At 35.5% G+C, this 19,323-nt stretch overlaps 1 protein-coding gene and 1 pseudogene across 2 annotated transcripts in view; one reads left to right on the top strand and one right to left on the bottom strand.

The window, feature by feature from the left end:
- The window catches only part of ADCY8 (adenylate cyclase 8), a 411,706-nt gene that overhangs the window by 52,815 nt on the left and 339,568 nt on the right, over positions 1-19,323 (bottom strand). For both annotated transcript variants that reach the window (XM_074265464.1, XM_074265467.1), the window contains one exon: positions 14,362-14,443. In XM_074265464.1, the coding sequence (XP_074121565.1) occupies positions 14,362-14,443 (82 nt within the window). The remainder of the gene's footprint in view (positions 1-14,361; positions 14,444-19,323) is intronic.
- On the top strand, positions 853-3,132 carry LOC141541327 (nucleotide sugar transporter SLC35B4 pseudogene; annotated as a pseudogene).

Genomic DNA, 19,323 nt, shown 5'->3' with positions numbered 1-19,323 from the left:
TAACATCTTTGGCTCTCATTTTCCTTACATAGGAAAAAAAATCCAAAAAAGTACAAATTATTAGCATTTATTGTTAACATTACTTCACTCATTTGATAGAATGTAAACTCCTTGAGGGCAGGGAGTTTTATTTTTGTTTGCCCAATGCCAGTGTCTAGCAGAATTCCTGGCATAAAAAAGGTAATTAATAATGTTAGTTGATTGATTGAATGAATCTTCTTTAAAACCCCTGACCAGTAGGTTAACTTTTTTTCTTCTTGGTTATCACCAAGGACTCCATGGAAGAGGCAGGGATGGTGAGGTGTCTAGAAGTAATAGTTATTTAATTGATTTGGAGTGATAGGATCTTGGTTTAAGCTTTAATTCTGCCAGTTACTAGTCATGGGTTAAGCCACTTAAAATCCCTTCCTGTATAAAACTGGGATAGTAAAAGTTGTATTATTTCCTAGTGTTCTTGCAAAGGATTATATGTGTTCTTTCCTATCAGTCTAAAAATAATCTGAATTTCTTTTTTGTTGTTGGATAATTTTGAAAATTGCCATGTCCACAGCCCCTTGTTCTGAATTCTAAGAGATGATATAAGGGTCAGAAGATAAGATTACTGCCCTCAAAGATTTTTCATATAAACACAACATTTGGGTGCTTTGGGTTGGATGAGTGGGAATGGAGAACCTCTGACATAAGTTGGGGATTTCAGAAGAGGTTAGTATTTTATACTAAGGCCATTATTTTTAATTATTGACTCACGATGATATTAAATAAAATTTTAAGATTTTTCCAAAAAAATGCTTTAATTTTTAATATTCAAAAATTGAGCTGGTTCTGGGAATATTTTTGAAAGACATAAAACTCGAGCTCCTCGCGAGGAGTCGGAATCCGGAGCTGCCTCAGGAGCCCCGGAGGGGATGTTCTGGGTTGAGGTGGCCCTAGCAGCCGGGAGCCCAGGGACAGCGGCTTAGGCATCCCGCTCCGGTCCTCTCCACCAGAGCCACCATGCACCCGGCCTGCGCCGGTGGCCTGGTGTTCGCGGGCTGTTGCAGTAACGTGATCTTCCTGGAGCTCCTGGCCAGGAGGCATCCAGGATGTGGGAATATTGTGACATTTGCACAGTTTTTATTTATAGCCGTGGAAGGCTTTATCTTTGAAGCTAACTTGGGAAGAAAGAAGCCTGCTATTCCAATAAGGTATTATGCCATCATGGTGACGATGTTCTTCACTGTCAGTGTGGTGAATAATTATGCTCTAAATCTCAACATTGCCATGCCCCTGCATATGATATTTAGATCAGGTTCTCTGATTGCCAATATGATTCTAGGCATTATCATTTTGAAGAAAAGATACAGTGTGTCCAAATATACCTCCATTGCTCTGGTGTCTATGGGGATTTTTATCTGTACTTTTATGTCTGCAAAACAAGTGGCATCCCAGTCCAGTTTGAGTGAGAATGAAGGATTTCAGGCATTTGCGTGGTGGCTACTAGGGATCGCTGCCCTGACCTTTGCCCTTCTGATGTCAGCAAGGATGGGCATCTTTCAAGAGACACTCTATAAGCAATTTGGAAAACATTCCAAGGAGGCTCTGTTTTATAATCATGCTTTGCCACTCCCTGGCTTCATCTTCCTGGCTTCTGATATCTATAATCATGCACTTCTTTTTAATAAATCTGAACTGTATCAGGTTCCTGTTGTCGGGGTGATAATGCCCATCATGTGGTTCTACCTTCTCATGAACATCTTCACTCAGTATGTTTGCATCAGGGGAGTGTTCATCCTCACCACCGAGTGCACCTCCCTCACCGTGACACTTGTGGTGACCCTGCGCAAATTTGTCAGCCTCATCTTCTCCATCCTCTACTTCCAGAACCCTTTCACCCTCTGGCATTGGTTGGGTACCATGTTTGTTTTTGTGGGGACTTTGATGTACACCGAGGTATGGAACAGCCTGGGGATGTCCAGGAGACAGCTCCAGAAGGTGGACAAGAAGGACTGAGGTTCCTCTGGAATAGACTCTCCCAGACTTAGGAGGATGGTGTTGTGATGAAGTTCTGGCTACCATCCCACTTTCTTTACAGCTTATATATTCCAGCATAGATCCAAATACATAGCAGGGAATCCTCATATGTAGGGGGATTGTAGTATTCCTGATGTCTATGCTGACTATATTTGCAGCTGCTGGCTGAATCCTCTATCCCCCAACTCAGAAATAGAAAAGGATCTCTTGTGCAGAGTATCCATTTGTATTTTTATTAAAGTGTTCGAGATATGTATTTATTAAATTCCAAGGATGTGAAGGACCTAGTTTTATACCAGTGGTCTTAAGACAGGATTTCCCTTTTCCTAGGAGCCAATAATAGTCCCAGTCCCACTCTATCACCAGCAACCGCAGACAGTGCAGACCCACCTAACATAATCACCTGAACCACCATGTGGGTGATTAGATGAGTTAGATGAGGAAGTAGTAACGTGACTGGGAGCCACAATGAAACTGGAGCAGATCAGGCAGCTGTGCCTCTTCTTCCCCACTAATGGTCTCTTTGTTCTTACTGGCTCCCCCATCCATCCAGATGTAAAATGATGGTAACATACTCATGGAATATCTTGATTATAGCAGTGCTGAAACAGTCCAGTTATAAACACAGCTGTATTAGGACTCACTATGGTCCACAGTCAGTCTTTGTGCAAAAGTCATGGACTGAATACATTTGGTAAAGTGGGAGCTCTTTTATGTGAAGGCCGAGATGGCATCTTTGGGACTGTAATGAACAAGTTTGCTTTGTGCTGGCTGGCCCTGATCAGAACTTCCAGGATGAGGTCCATCTCCTGGGACCAAGAACATTAGTGGTCAGTCTCTTCTAAGGTATCCAAAGGCCAGGGAGCATCAGTGCTACTCAGGAGCTTGGGTGAAGTACATGAAAACCAAAGTCCGAGAGGCCACTAGTTAGATTTTAACTTTACATAAAGTTACATCAGGTCAAATCATGATTGTATTAAAACCAAAATCTTATCACAAAGCATCAGCTAAATGTGGTAAATACTTTTCTTTCCATTTTATGATGTCTGTATCTTTTGTTTCTTGTTAGACAATTAAAAATAGTATTTGCTTCTTAAAAAAAAAAAAAAAAAAAAAAAAAAAGACATAAAACTCATACAAGGAATTTGTGCTATTCACCAATATTCATCACCTGACTTAAGATATCTGAAAGCTATTTCCCTTTTTACTTCTGCCTCGAAGAATTCCTAGTTTTATCCAAAGTTAAGCTCAACTGCTACCTTTTAAATAAGAACTTCCTGGTTCCCCCTTGCCTCCAATGCTGAGTATTCCCCTTTCCCAGACTTTGTTTTTGCTTTGTATATTTTAGGCATAGATACATAATCATGATATATAACATAATATATGCATATATATGAATGCATATGAATAAATAAATATATATACATACATACACATATAAATAAATTCTTATCTATCCTTCTGTCTATCTATATTTTATCTAGTTTATACTTGCGCATACCACTGGTATAACTATATATTAAATATATAGAATATGTATATATATGATGCATAAATTGTATATTATTTTATATAGAAATATATAACAAATATATTTATCTGTCATATACATATGTGTATATATTTTATGTAAATACATATATCTTTTTACCTACCTATTTATCTATATATAGGACAGAAAGAGAGAGAGAGAAGAAGAAAAAAGAAAAAGAAAAAAGGAGGAGGAAAAAGAGGAGGAGGAAGAGGAAGAGGAAGAGAAAGAAGAAGAGGAAGAAGAAGTAGAAGAGGAAGAAAGAAGGAGAAAGAGTAGAAGGAGGAGAGGGAGGGAAGGGAGGGAGAAGAGAGAGAAGAAATAGAGGAGGAGAAAGGAGGAGCAGGAGAGGGAAAGATGAATAGGCATGTGTCAAATGGTCTTTCTTGATTCTGGATGACCACACATTCTAGCTTAATATTTGACTGGTGGCAGATGAGAATTTTGGCTGCTTCCATCAGACTATGTGCATGTACAGTATAGAAAAAATTTGGTGCTTTGGAAGAGTTTCATTTTACATTTTTAAACAGGGGTGCAACTCTGTCCTTAGTTCTGGACTTTCCATGTGGTAAGGATCTCACCTGTAAGGGTCAGCAAAGTGTAGCTTGCCCAATTTAATCCTGCCTGCCATTTGAGCATGTGGCAATTAAAGACTATCCTGCCTAGGTGAGCCTGATCTTGGGATTGGAGCTACCTCTTCTGTGTGTCTTCTTTTTTCCCTAACTTTAGATGAATAAGTATTAATCCCGAGATGAATATATTCAAACTCAAAATGAGGCCACCTCATGAATTTGAGAAACATGAATATTCTGGTTCCTCAATTGGGACTGGCTTTAGTTTGGAAGAATCTTTGGCATCTACTTTAGCTCTCTTGGAGATCTTCCCAATCCTGGCCTGATTTGCCAGAAGACTTTGAGTGAAATAATGCTGAGTTGAGAGGAAATGTAAAATGCTTAATCTGTAATTTTATAAACTGTTTCAAGTTTAGATGGCTGTAAATATCAATATACTAGCGCAATATAATAACAGTAGTTAGTACTGATACTTAATTTGTTTGTCAATACATACTTGTGAGAATTTTGTCTTGAGTATTTCTTTTGTGTGTAGGAAATAAATACCTCCCATACTAGATACTTATTGTATAATACGTTACTGGTATGGATTAGTTATTTATACCTATTGTATAATAAGTACTTTTCTATTCCCCTCTTTGGGTGAGATATTAGACATGAGCTAAAATTTAAGTTTTAATACATTTTGCTGATGTTGGAGTTTAATGAGTCCAAAAATATTACAATATTACTTAAGCCTTTTCATTAGAAGTCAGACTGATGAACAAATGAACCTTGTTTTAACTGGTTGTAGGGGGGCACTTAGTGGATAAAATAAGATGGTAAGTCTCTTGGCTTCATTCATTCATTGTTTTGTCTGTCTGTCTATCTATTCATTTGTTTATTGCTTCCCAAATTAAAACTCCTAGAGGGAAGGGAGAATTTTTTTTTTTGTTATTTGTACTCTAAATGTCTGATATGTCTAGAATAAATGATAAATGATGGTTACTGATTAAACAGTAGAATTAATTTCCTCAAGACTTACTAGTTTCCCTATCACTGGGGATGTTTAAGAAAAAGTTAAATGATATTAATTGGGGATTTTATAGAGGAACATCATGCTGGTGGGGTGCTAAACATGGAGACAGGAAGACCAGAGTTCAAATCCAACATCAGAATCTTACTCGCTGGATGTCCAAGGTTAAGTCATTTACTTCCACCTATCATAGTTTCTTCAACTATAAAATGGAGATTATAATAGCATTTACCTCTTATGATTGCTGTGAGGATGCAATGAGATAAAATTTATAAAATTCTTTGCAAACTTTAAAGCATTATGGAATGATAGATATTATTATTACTATTTATTAGACATCTTATTCCCCACCTCCAACACTTGCAATATCAAGATTTTTTCATAAATTCATTGGGTTGTATGTGAGACAATTAGATAACACATTGTGTTAGTAAATTGTTTGGACTTATTCTTAGGGCCTATTCTTAGGAATAGCTAAGTCCTTCCCCCAAAATAAGTATAATAATAATATCACTGACCAAATTTAACGAATGACATTTATTCTGTTTGATAAAGGTTTTGAGAGGAGGGGAAATTTATTTTTTTCTGAAAAATCAGAAACTGGACTCCTCTGATGCTGCTTGATTCCAGAAGGCAGAACTGGGGCCAATGTCAGCAATAATGGGAAGGTACACCACAAGAAATATTGAATATCCTGTCTTTGGGCAGTGTTTAAACATCTATGTGATATTGCAGATTCATGGTTCAGGTAAGGTTTCAATTAAATGATCTCTAATTTCTCTCCTAACTCTGAGAGTCAGTATTTCACCTGTTAGTTTTTGTTTATCCTGTATCATATAGCATCTTTTATTTTGAAGTTATCAAAGTCCACTTTTTAATTTCTCTCATCCAATCCAAGTCAATGTAATGCAAACCAATCTAATCCACCCCAAACTTTTGGCACTGTCTATCATCTTTTTCTGGATACTCTCTCTATTCTCCAGTTTTTTTTTTAATATGACTCTTTGTTCTGTTTCTACCTTTTGACCATTTATTAATATGACTTTCTTTGTTCTGTTTCTACCTTTTTGACCATTTCTTTCTTCTTGGTTTCTTTAAGTAGCTCTTCCTATAAGTCCTGCTTATTTTTAAGGGTATCCACAAGGATTTTTACTAGATCTTCATCTTATGTTCTCCCTCTAACCTCATTTGATGATCTTAGCAGTTCCCATGGATTCAACTATAATCTCTATGCAGAAGACTTATTTATCTCACCTCCCTTTTCCCAAGCTCTAATCTTACCTAACCAACTCATTATTAGACATTTTGAATTGGATGTCTTATTGACATCTTAAAGTCAACAAATTCTAAATGTTGTTTTCTTTTGAATCCTTCCCTCTTCTAAACTTTTTTTTTTTATTATTTTCAGTGGTACCACCAGCTTCCTAGTTGTCCAGATTTGAACTCTAAATGTCATCTTTGACTCCTCATTTGAGTCACCCTACATATTATCTTTGGGGACCGTAAGTCAGGAAGGCCTGGGAAGAAAGGAAGCAAGCATATGTGCTTGATATAATGTGCTGTGTTTAATCTTAAGGCAAATCATTTCATGTCTATGGGTCTCAATTTCATCCTCAAATAAACATAATGACATCTCTATCCTATTTCATTATGTACATACATAGGAAAGCACTTTATACTCAGCTAAGAGAATTATAATGTATAAGGGATCATCATGATTTTAAGATTTTCAAGAGTTCATGATTTTCCTGATGTGAGAACTGCCTCTACTGGGAACTTCTCTATTATTATCAGAGCTCTATAACTTATAACTATTCAAAAGTTCCCTGAAACTCAAATGGCAGCAGTAAGATTTGACTTCAATAGTTTTATAAAATATAGATAACACTTATTATTAATGGGAAGTTATTTGGTCTAAATTATTTAGATTGTGTTGAATTAATTCAATATTCTACTGATACACGAAAACACAGTCTTATTTCCTCTAACTTTACTTTTTCAAGTTCTTTGGCAATATTTTCCACTTTCAGAATTGGCCCAATCTTCTCATTAGCTAAGTTTAAATTGAGTTACAAATTACTGCCAAAAAAACCCCCAATATATATAATGATTACAACAATATAAATAGAAGCAGAAAGAAAAACAACTAAAACACCTCTGAACACTGTATAATTATAGTGATTGGGTTTGGTCCTGAAAATGAGAAAATAAAATATACGTTCTTCCCTTGTTTACAGAGTCCAGGCTCTACAGATATAGAACATTGCATGTCATGTCAGATTAGGTTGTTGTGTTAATTACTTTTGTTGAATTCCCTCTCCTCCTTTATTTCCTTCTTCATATGGAATAGGCATTTTGTATGGTGCCTAGTATGTGCCAGGCACTATGGAAGCACTTTATAAATTTTTTGTCATTTGATCCCTAATCAATAAATTAAGAAACATTTATTAAGTGTCTCCTAGGAATCAAATACTATGATAAGCACTGGAGATACAAAAGGAGGTTAAAGACAGTTTCTTACACTCTAATGGGTGAAACAATATGCAAACAAATCTGAACAAAATATATAGGGGATAATAATAGAGGTAAGACACTAAAATTAAGAGGGCATAGGAAAGGCTTCTAGAAGGGATTTTAGATGGGACTTAAACAAAGACAGAAAAGTTAGTAGATGGAGCCAAAGAAGGAAAACATTCCCACAATTGAGGACTAGAGTGTCTTATTCATGGAACAACTAGAATGCCAGTATTATTGGATTTTTATCCACCTATGAGATAGAGAATAAGATACAAGAAGACTAGAAAGGTAAGAGGGGGCTATGTTATGAGGGGACATTTGAAATAGTCATGAAGGAGGAGATAGTAGCAGAAGGCATTTGAATGACAGGAGCTAAGGAACAGGTGAGAAGTGAGAACTCATGATAAATGGCCTCATTTTTTTTTAATGAGGCAAAATTCTCAGCTGAGAGAATGGGGGAATGGGAAAGGATGAGAGGATTTGGAACTATTGTGGAGAATGAGATATTGAATTGATAAGAGAGGTAGGATTACCTAGTGGCAATGATGGCCCTGGAGTTATATAACATAAATTTGTTTTTATTGTCCTTTTTAAATTTTTCAAAGCTTTTATTTTAAAAACATATGCATAGATAGTTTTCAACATTCACCCTTGAAAAACTTTGTGTTCCAAATTTTCTTCTCCCTCCCTTCTCTCCAGCCCCTCCCCAGATGACAAATAATCCAATATATATCACAACACATAAATTTATAATAAACTACTAAGAATGATTATATGGTTTTCTCTATTTTTGTTTGATAGGAGGGAATATGGTGGTGAATGGTGAGAGTGATCCAAGGTTGAGGATTGGCTGTGTATAATCAGGTATATGATAAGAACGTTTAGAGATAGGAATTGATTCACTAAGAGGTCAAGATGGGGAGAGGAAAGGATGATTAGTGTTGGGAAGATGATTGGGAATGAATTGAGAGACCAAGGGATTAGAGAGCATGATGTGAAGAGTAAGGTTTTATAAGGAAAGGCAGAGGGAGATATCAAAAGCCAATAGATAAAAGGTTGGACAAGAGTGTTTCAGAATTCTTGAACATAGACAAGAGATGACAAGAGCAAAGTATTATCACAGTTGTATGCAGCTGACATAAGGTGGAGGAGACGCTCATGGGAAATGAATAGTGGCTTGAAGAACTGAATGTTCAGGGTGTTTAAGAGAAAGTGAATATGTTGAAGTCCCTTAATATGAGGGCAGGATTTGGAGAGGAGAGAAAAACTGAGTCCCATATAACAAACTCATTGAAGAAAGAAAAGGAGTGGTCTGGGAGTACATACATATCATCTACCAGGACTTTGATTGGGTGGCAGATGTAACGAAACAATTTCAAAGGAAGACATTATTAATGATGGAGATTGGGGAGGGCTTGCAAGTGGCAATGGGGAGTAGAACAACCTTATGAAGAAAGTGTTATTATCCCATTTTACAATTGAGAAAATAAACAGAATTCAATTGATTTGCTCAATATCATATAGCTAAGGGTCTGAGCCTAGATTTAAATAGTCTTTCTGACTCCAGATCCAGTGTTCATCCACTATGCCACCTAGTTGCCTATGTTATGGGGAATGACATAGGGAAAGGATAAAAAATACATTAGAAATTAAAGGGGAAGTAAAAACAAAAGATATTGATAATATTTTAAAAATGAGTGTGAAAATTGTAATAAAAATAACCAAATTGTGCAAACAATTAAGAATGAAGTTTTCAGTTTATTTTTTTAATATTGTCATTAATTTTTGAAAAGGACATGACATCAGGAAGGTAATGTTATGACTTGCAAGTGAATACTCAATGGTAAGGGCTGTACAAGGTCACTAGCCTTAATCTCTTCTCCAAAGCCATCTGGGTCCCAGTGGCAAGGTATAGATCAAGATGAGAGGAGATGGCCCTGGATACAGTGGGGGACCTTGGCCTAGGCCTAAGATCTCTTCCAGATCTATTTGTTTGATGCAATGACCATTCAGTGATTAAGGTTATGCAAGAAAATTGCTCTTGAAAAGGACATGACATCAGGAAGGTAATGTTATGATTTGCAAGTGAATATTCAATGGTAAGGGCTGTGCAAGGTCACTAGCCTTAATGTTTTCTCCAGAGCCATCTGGGTCCCAGTGGCAAGGTATAGATAGCTCAAAATGAGAGGAGATGGCCCTGGATGCAGTGGGGAACCTTGGCCTAGGCCTAAGATCTCTTCCATATCTATTTGTTTGATGCAATGACCATTTAGTGATTAAGGTGATACAAGAAAATAGCTCTTTTACCTAATCAAAAAAAAAGTCTTTCTGGGAAGGGAGTATCTTCAGGGTTCCTGACCAAAATAGAAACAGTATTAATAACTAATTCTGAGACATCAAAACCCAAACATTGATCAAGGTAAGCTCCAGCAGGGACCTATTGTTGGCCAATCAGTAAGAGTTAAAGTGAGTTAGTTTTAAGGCATGGTATTCAAAAAAATCTAGCTTGTAAACCCCAAGATATTCTGTGAGGTTTCAGAGATCAAAACACATTCATTTGGGAGGAACATATGAAGGTGAGGATATGATACCTTATGTGGACAGATGGAGAGGAGAGAGAAGGCAGGAGGGAGAAAATATATAAACATTTATGGTTGATCTGGTATAGATCTAACTAATTCTTGGGATGAGAATTTTGTGAATATTATTAAAAATATCACAATACATTAAAAATAACCATATAATTATTTTTACTTGTCCATTACAAATTTATGTTATATAAATCCCTTATCAATTTGCTATCCCCCTTTCCACAGTACTTCTCCCAAATCTTCTCATCTTTCTTCATATCTTCTATGGCTTCCCATTCCCCCATTCTCTCAGCTAAGAGATTTTATTTTTTATATTTTATAGGAAAAAAATTGAAGCTATTTATCATGAATTCTCACTTTTCCCCTCTTCTTCATCTCTTATAACTCAAATGCCTTCTGCTACTATCTCTTCCTTCATTCCTAATTAATGTCTCTACATAACCTATCCTCCTCTTACTTTTCCAATCTTCTTGTATCTTATTCTCCACCATGTACATGGATAGAAATACAATGATCTAGTCTTTTGGAAGAAAGGAGAGAAGAAAAGAAGGAAGGAAAAAAAGAAGACAGCAAGGAAAGAAGGAAGGGAGAGAGGGAGGGAGAGTAGAAGGAAGGAAGAATCAAGGAAGAAAGGAGGGAAGGAGCTGCTTTGTCCAGCTTGGCAAGGTGGTTTTCATTGACATCTAGAGAAATGTCATATTAAGTTTCTTATTTCCAATCTACATACCACATTGTATGATATTTATTAGCCCTAAGCCATAATTTACTCATCTAACTTGTCATTCATTCTCATTTGCCATTGTTCATAGACTACATTTTAAAACATGATTTTTTTCTTTTTAATAATTATTTTAAAAATACAGTTTTTTCTTTCCAATTTCTACTAGGGTTCATTATCTCTCTTTGTTTCCATAGCAATTTCTCTCTGATATATTCCTATTTCAGCTTTGGCCGAGATTCTTCTCTTTTTGCTTTTACTTTCTTTTGAAGTGAATGTGGGGTTGATGAGAGAAAGACAGACCGCAAAAGAAACAATGTTGACCTGGCATTGATCTAACAATAATTTTTAGGATTAAAATTTTGTGAATTTTATTTAAAAATTATTGCATATTTTAAAAAATAAAGCTTTGATTATTTATTCCAAGCTCCCAAATTATTTTAGGCTAAAATATCTAAGCTCCACATTTTAAGCAATCCACTGATATGCAAGAGTGTGTATGGGGAGATAGTTATATATGAGAATAGTTGAAGATACTAGAGATATTAATCCTAGTTAAGAGATAACTTAACAGAAAAGATAATCATGTTCTTCAATATTTGGAGTGCTGTCATGTGGGAAAGGCATTGGACATTATGTGGTATACTACTAGAAAGAGCTTTGATGTCAGAAGACTTAAATTTGGGTCTCTGGTTTTCTATTTAGTAACCATGGCTTCACACATAATAGGTTCTTAATAAATGCTTAGTGAGCCATCGTTTTCTTATCTGTCAAATAGAGATGGTAACTTCTATACTACCTTTATCACAGAATTGTTTGGGAAAAATTATTTGATTAACTATAGAATATAGACTACTCTCATTCTGATTCTTCCCAGAAAACAGACCTGGGTATAATGGATGGAAGTAACAAGGAGGCCAATGTTGGTTTAAATAAAATGAAAATAGTTTTCTAATTATTAGAACTGATTGGAAACTTGCATTGAAGTTCTGCTCCTGACACATCATGAATGGGGCAATCACTTGACCTTTAAGTGTTCCAGACAACCTCTGAAACCATGAATTATAAAATACTAACCTATATTGAGAGAAGGGGTTTTCTCATAGGCCTAATCCCTATCCCAATCAAATAAACCAAAAAATATTTTAAAGTGCCTACTATGTGTGCTAAATGCTGGAGATACAATTCAAAAAAAAAAAAAAAAAAAAGAAGAGGGTCCTTATCCTCATGTAGGACAATCAAATAAGGATAACAATGCATAAGAGGAGGCAGGAAATTAGAATTAGGACACAAGGAGTTAACTATAAAGCCCAGTCCAGTTCTTTCCTGTATAAAAGAAGGCATTAGGAGGAGTTTAGTGCTATGTTCTCCAACTTTCTAGTTAATGGGCTATCCAAAATTATCTTAATGTATTGTCTTAATATAGAGCTAACTTAGCAGAAAAGATAATCATGTTTCTCAAATATTTGGAGTGCTGTCATGCGGGAAAGGCATTGGATATTATGTGGTATTTTTAATGGTATTTTAAATTTTAAATTTTTAAATTTTAAGTCTTACCCTAAAACTAAGGCATAGAAATTAATAAGGCACAAGAATCACTTTAACAGGTAAAGTAGAGCTTGAAGTCAGTTACTAATTGTGTATTTGTCTCATATTAACAATATCCTAGGTAAACCATAACTCTCATCCTCCCTTTCCTTTTTCTACAATAAAAACCAGGGAATTCCTGGTTTGAATTATTAACATAATTGCTTTTGCTTTCTCAGACCCTCCATAACTTCTTAGAAAAAAAACTCATGATAACTATTTGGGGAGTTTTTAAAATAGCAAAGTTCATTTAGCTTTAATAACAAAATCTTAGAAAAATGGGAAAGGGTCTTAGAGAAATATGATCCAAACTATACTTGAAAAAAGAGTACCCTCTAAAATATCCCCATCAAGTATCCATTCAGCCTTCACTGGAATATCCCAATTGAGATGTTACTCTTTACCTTATAAGTAAACCCAATCTACTTTTGGTCAGTTCAAATGGTTGTTTCCTTATATTGAGCCAAAATCTAACCCTCCTCACCAATATGTCAAATTCAAAGATCCTTGTGGTTCTGTATTGACTCTGATCTTCAATAAGCTGTATTGGGGTCTGTGAACTTAATCTTCTGTCTTTCTCTTTCTGTTTCTCTGTCTCTTTCTATCCTTATCTCTCTGTCTCTCTCTCCCAGAATATAATATCTATCTATCTATCTATCTATCTATCTATCATCTATCTATCTATCTATCTATCTATCTATCTATCTCTCTATCTATCTATCTATATTGCATGTACACATAAATACACATGTATGTATATATATACATATATACATGTATGCACTAATATAGATTGTATATATACATATAAATTGTATATTGTATATATACATATAAAATGTATATTTATCTATACATATTTAAATTGCTTATATGTATAAGTACATATATACATACATATAAAACTGCATTTCAACATAATTGATTTCTATTATAATTTTATATATTTGATTTTATGCATTTAAAACCATTACTCTGAGAAAGGATCCATAGGTTTCACCAGGATGCCAAAGGGCTGTATAATATATTTTATAAAAAATGTAAATGTCCTGTGGGATCTTTAGGTATTTTACCAGGTTATCCAATGAAATTGATTCACTGGTCAGAAACAAAGTTAGAGGGGATCTTAGAAGTTATCTGGTTTAATCCTCTAATTTGACATATAGGAAACATAGGAGCTGAGATATCAAGTGATTTGCCAATGAATGCAGGATTATGTTAGAGAGATCTCCTATGTAAATCCTTGACTCCAAATGGAACATTTCTTACACTATAGGATATAATCATCTGAGGACCTTCTAAGAACATTTTCAATGCAAATGAGCTCCTTGTAATGCCCATTCTATGAATCAAAGTTACATAATGGCAACTGGGATTTAATGGAAGGATCCCTTGAGCTGAAATTAAGAAAACTCATTTTGACTAATTTTGATTAATTCATCAATGATTCAGTTAACCAACCACTGCAGAATCTGCTGACCCAATAAAAAATTCTAAAGAGTTCAGGGACTAGTTTAGTCAATCCTGTTATAGGAAAACAATCATAACTTTGGGATAAAGCCTATTTGCTCCTGGGACAAATCAGATTTCTTATTTTTAGAGATGGAAACTTTTTTTTGTAATGGAGGTAATTAAATGGTTCTGCAAAATATATTATACAAAGTAATTTTAATTAACAGGATTATGTGTTGGTCTTTATTATGTTTTGGTTTATTAAAGGACATAATTTATTTAGAGAGATAATAATCATAAATGATAAAGAGCAATGGATCGGAAACAAAAGCTGAGAAATTGGAGATGAATGCTCATGTTCTCATTACCTGCTGTCCATGGTAAAACACAGCAAGGAGAAACATTGCCATCAAAAGCAGAGAGGCCTCCTTGGTTCCCAGGAAATCTCTTCTGTAGAATAAAAACAAAATTAACACATGATCATTAATGATCACAGAGACATCATTCTGCGACTAGAAAAGGTCTGAGGAATATAGAATTGGAGAAAAATCTGGATATCATCTAATATGACTCTTTTGTTTGACAAACGGGGAAAATGGGGTGCAGATTTAAATTGGTTTACCCACAGTCAAATCATGGCATAGTGGAATATCACTCGATTTGAGGTGAAATTTAATTACTAGATGCATGGCCACAGGCAAATCATTTTGCCTTTGTTTTCCTCAACCATAAAATGAGGAGTTTGGAAGAGATGCATAAGTTACTTTTGCAGTTGCTTCCATGCAATCAACAAGATATTAAATAAAGAACTGTGAACTAAACTCAGGTTTTTCTTATTCCAAATTCAGTGCTCTTGAAGGACACCATATTATTGATTCACATTCCCTTACCTTTTTTAGGCAAATAAAAAAAATAGGTCATTTTACAGACAGAGAGCTCAGAATAATCAAAAAAAGCACTAGATTAGAAGTCAGGTGGCTTGTCTTTGTGTTCTGTTGTTTATTTTAGTCATTTTCAGTTATGTCTGACACTTCTTCACTCCTTTTTGGGGATTCTCTTGGTGAGGAAATGATAGTTTACCATTTCCTTCTCCAGCTCATTTTACAAATGAGAAAACTAAGGCAAGTAGGGGTAAGTGACTTCTACAAAGTCATACAACTAGTGTCTGAGGCTGGATTTGAACACTGAAATAAGAGTTTTTCTGATTCTAGGACAATATCCATTGTACCACCTAACCACCATGCTTTACCACTATTTGTATAACTTTGAGCAAGTTTTTAGACCTCAATTTTTTTAGATTTAATTTCTTTATAAAATGAGAAGGATTTTAGGATCACAAATTTTGAGAATTGAAAGATACCAATTTAAACATGAAAAAAAGAATCCTCCTAAAGGTTACGTGATAAATCAGCATTTACTTGAAAACCCTCTTAGAGGGGCACCAACTACTTTTTTTGGATAATTCTAATTGTTAGGAAGGAAAGTTTCCCAACCCCACCATCCCAAAGTCAGAACAAACCTAAATTGACCTCTTTATAATTTCTACCCATTGTTCCTGATTCTGCCCTCTAGCAGAAATATACCTCCCCTTCTCACACCTTTAGATACTTGAAGATGGCTATTATGTCTTCCAAAATCTTCTCCAAATTAACCATTCTTAGTTCCTTCAACCAATTCTCATATGACATGGACCCAAGGCTCTTCACCATATAAATGCCTTTTTCTGGACACTCTAGCTTATCAATATTTTTCTTTTCCTTTCTTAAAACTGTGGTGAGCAACTAAACACACAATTCCAAATGAATTCTGATGAAAGCAAAGTAAAGTGTGATTGCTATCTCTATATTCAATGTCCTTCATGTTATGCTTTTAATTCACATTGGGTTTACAAACCACTAAAACCTCCTGATCTTTTCAGAATTGCTTTCCAACTCTTCCTCTCCCAAGTTGTACTTATAAAATGATTTTTTTTTTGCGTAGCATAATACTTTATATTAATTCTCATTTCATTTTCAGTTCAGTTATTTCAATTGTGTCTGATTCTTCATGATCCCATTTAGAATTTCCTTGGCAGAGATAACTGGGTTGTTTTGTCATTTTCTTCTTTAGCTCATTTTACATATGAGGAAATTGAGATAAAAAAGTTTAAATGATTTGCCTGGGATCACATATCTAGTAAATGTTTGAGGTCAGATTTAAAATTAGGAAGATTAGTATAAAGGAACACTGGACTATACTTAACAATGCCTGGCACTTAAAAGTTTGTTTTCTAGACTTGAATCAACATTCTAATTTTTTATCACTTACTAGTTGTATAAATTTTCCTCTTCAGGCCTTCAGTTTTCCAATCTTTCTGTTTCCTTTTCTGTATCTCTCTCCTTCCTTTCCTCTCCCACCTTTTCTTTCTGCCTTGGTTCTCCTATCTCACCTGGACTACAAGTAAAGTGGTCATTCACAGGACTGATCTCAGTACTGATTAGCATATCATATTTATCTGTTCTGGTTTTTCATGCTGGGCTTGTTTAACCTCCTGTTTCTCTGGGTTTGCCATACTGGTGCCAGGAAGATCATTGGTAGTAAGTGAGGTCACCTTATCAGCTTAATTCACTTAAGCTCAGAAGCTCAGAATTTCTGAATTTAAGTGGTTCCCCAATCTTAATCCCCCTAGCATCAGGGACCAACCACAAGAGGTTGTCTCTATGCCCAGCTAACTAGCACAGTTTTCAGCAAATCTCTCATGCAATGTAATTCAGTTATATCATAAGAAAGATTTCCCCAGAAGCCACAGAATCTAAGATTCACAGAACGATTTTGAGTTGAAAGGGAATTCAGAAGTCACCTAAAGCCAGCTGTACCTGAACAGGAATTCCCTCTGCAATTTGACTGATTACTTAACCTCCACTAGAATATCTCTAATGATGTGGAACCCCTTATGCCCTTCCACTCGCACTGAAGATATCCCCCTTCCACTTTTGGATAGATTTAATTATTAGGAAATTTTCCTTCATATTCAGTCTATGTCTGTTTTTTTTTTTTTTTGCATTTTCCTTCAAATTCAAAGAAGAATGCCATACACATTATAATAGGAAGTTTAACCCAAGAAGGTTACTGATATAGACTAGTCAACTGCAATTCTGTTGTGACAAAGAACAGTTTCAGTGGGCAATATTCTTAGACTTATAAACTCACAGAGCTAGAAAGAGAGTCAGAGGCCATCACATCTTTCCCCTTATCTTCCATATGAGAAAACAAGGATCAAGGAGGTTAAATGACTGACTGACGTATTCCTGATCATATAAGTAATATACATTGGAGGCATGATTTGAACCAACAACTGTGATGATAGACAGTGAGTGGTCTTCTGATGACATCTCTTCATGGTATCATGACATACAGAAAGTAGTTCGTTCTACAATTGGGAATTGCTAGGTCCTAATCCTGTCGTGTGAACTGTTGTGGCTCCCAGGAGGATCTGTGGAGTCAGCTATCTACCCAAGGAAATGTCCTCTATTTTTGTTCTCTCTCTTGGTGAAATGAAAAAAAAAAAAAAAAAAAAAAGACAGTTGGTACATACACACATATAGCCATACAAATAAATATATAAACATACATATAAGTATATAGACACATATATAAAAATATAGACATACTTTTACATATATAAATAAATATATGAATATACATACTTATGAGTATATGTACATAAATATAAAATATGTGTATAAATATGCAATATATACATAAATAAATACACATATACTCATAAATATATATATGTATATACATATATATACATATATGTATATATATATATATATATATATATACACACCTAAATATGGTGTCATTTTCCCCAGCACCATATATATACAAACACACACATACATACATATAAACACATGCACACACACATATATATACACACACACATATATAGTACTTTAAAATGAAGCACTCAGAAGCATAAAAGGCACTTTGTGAAAGACTTTACATTTCTAATCAACCGGATTTTATCCCCACAGCAATGTTGTAAAGGAGGTGAGATCCTTATCCCTATATTAAAGAATAGAAAATCAAGCCCATCACTTGCTGATTGTTTGAGAAAGGATTCAAACTCAAACTTTCCTGACTCCAAATCCAAAGTCTAGAACACTATGTTGAGCTACTTCTTGGAATGTCATTATATTTGTTTGATGCTGTAGAGAGGACCATATTATCACGGGGGCGGGGGGGGGGGGGGAAGATCAGTGATCTTCCATGTAGAGCTATTTGCAGTGTGCACCTCCCCTCTGAGGGCAGTGACTATAACAGAAGGACTTAGGTCTCTCGCACTTTACTTTATTCAAATACTATTATTTTCTTTTAAAAAAATTCTTCCTGATGCTGTTCCCAAGGATGTGTAGAATTGTTCTCCCTCCTAAGCATCCCCCATCTCCAGGGAATTTGCAAATGTTTACTCAGAGGCAGGCTGTAGTGAGGGGGAGCCAGCCTTCAAACCCCTCCCCACCCTCAGATCAAGCAGAAAGGAGGCAGGACTTAGAGGAAGACAATCCTTATTTAAGCACCAAACATCTCAAGCAGCCAAGTGATTTCAGGGGAAAAAAACATTAGTAGAAGAATTTTACTTTCAAATGTTTTCTTTTTCCCCCCTGCCTTTCTCTTCTCATTCAACTTAGCATGAAGTATCTTCCTAGGATAAAGTAGTCTAGGAGAACAGTTAGCAGTGATGAATTCTAAGAAGGCATTGCTGGGATCCTTAGGGAGGGCTAAAATACTTTCTGGAGAAATGAATAGATTTAACTTCTCATTATATAAAAAAAGAAAATCTCAGAACATAGGGAGAAGGGGGGAGAGGGAGAAGAGGAGGAGAGAGAGGAAGAGAAGGAAGGAGAGAGAGTAACAGAGAGAGACAAAGAGAGGCAGAGATAGAAAAAGACAGAGAGAGACAGAGACAGAAAGAGACAGAGAGATAGTCAAAGTGAGAGAGAGAGAGAGAGAGAGAGAGAGAGAGAGAGAGAGAGAGACAGAGAGACAGAGAGACAGAGAGACAGAGAGACAGAGAGACAGAGAGACAGAGAGACAGAGAGAAAGAGTAAGAGAGAATGTATACATGAGTAGTCAGTCTGGAATCTCTGACTTGCTTGTCCTCATCTTGCATCTTATTTCAAAGAAACCCTAATCCTTTTCCCAAACATCCATTTAAGGCCTTTAGGAAAAATAATCTTGTTCTCTAAAATGCTGAACAATAGCCTTAAATTTCACATGCTTCCAGAATAGAGAACTGGCACAGACTTAAGAAATCATCTAATACCTTCTTCAAAAATCTGCTT

Source organism: Sminthopsis crassicaudata, chromosome 1 (genome assembly GCF_048593235.1).
Source record: "Sminthopsis crassicaudata isolate SCR6 chromosome 1, ASM4859323v1, whole genome shotgun sequence".
Lineage (NCBI taxonomy): Eukaryota > Metazoa > Chordata > Mammalia > Dasyuromorphia > Dasyuridae > Sminthopsis > Sminthopsis crassicaudata.
Note: the sequence above shows the minus strand (reverse complement) of the source record. Positions and strands in the feature narration are given on the sequence as shown.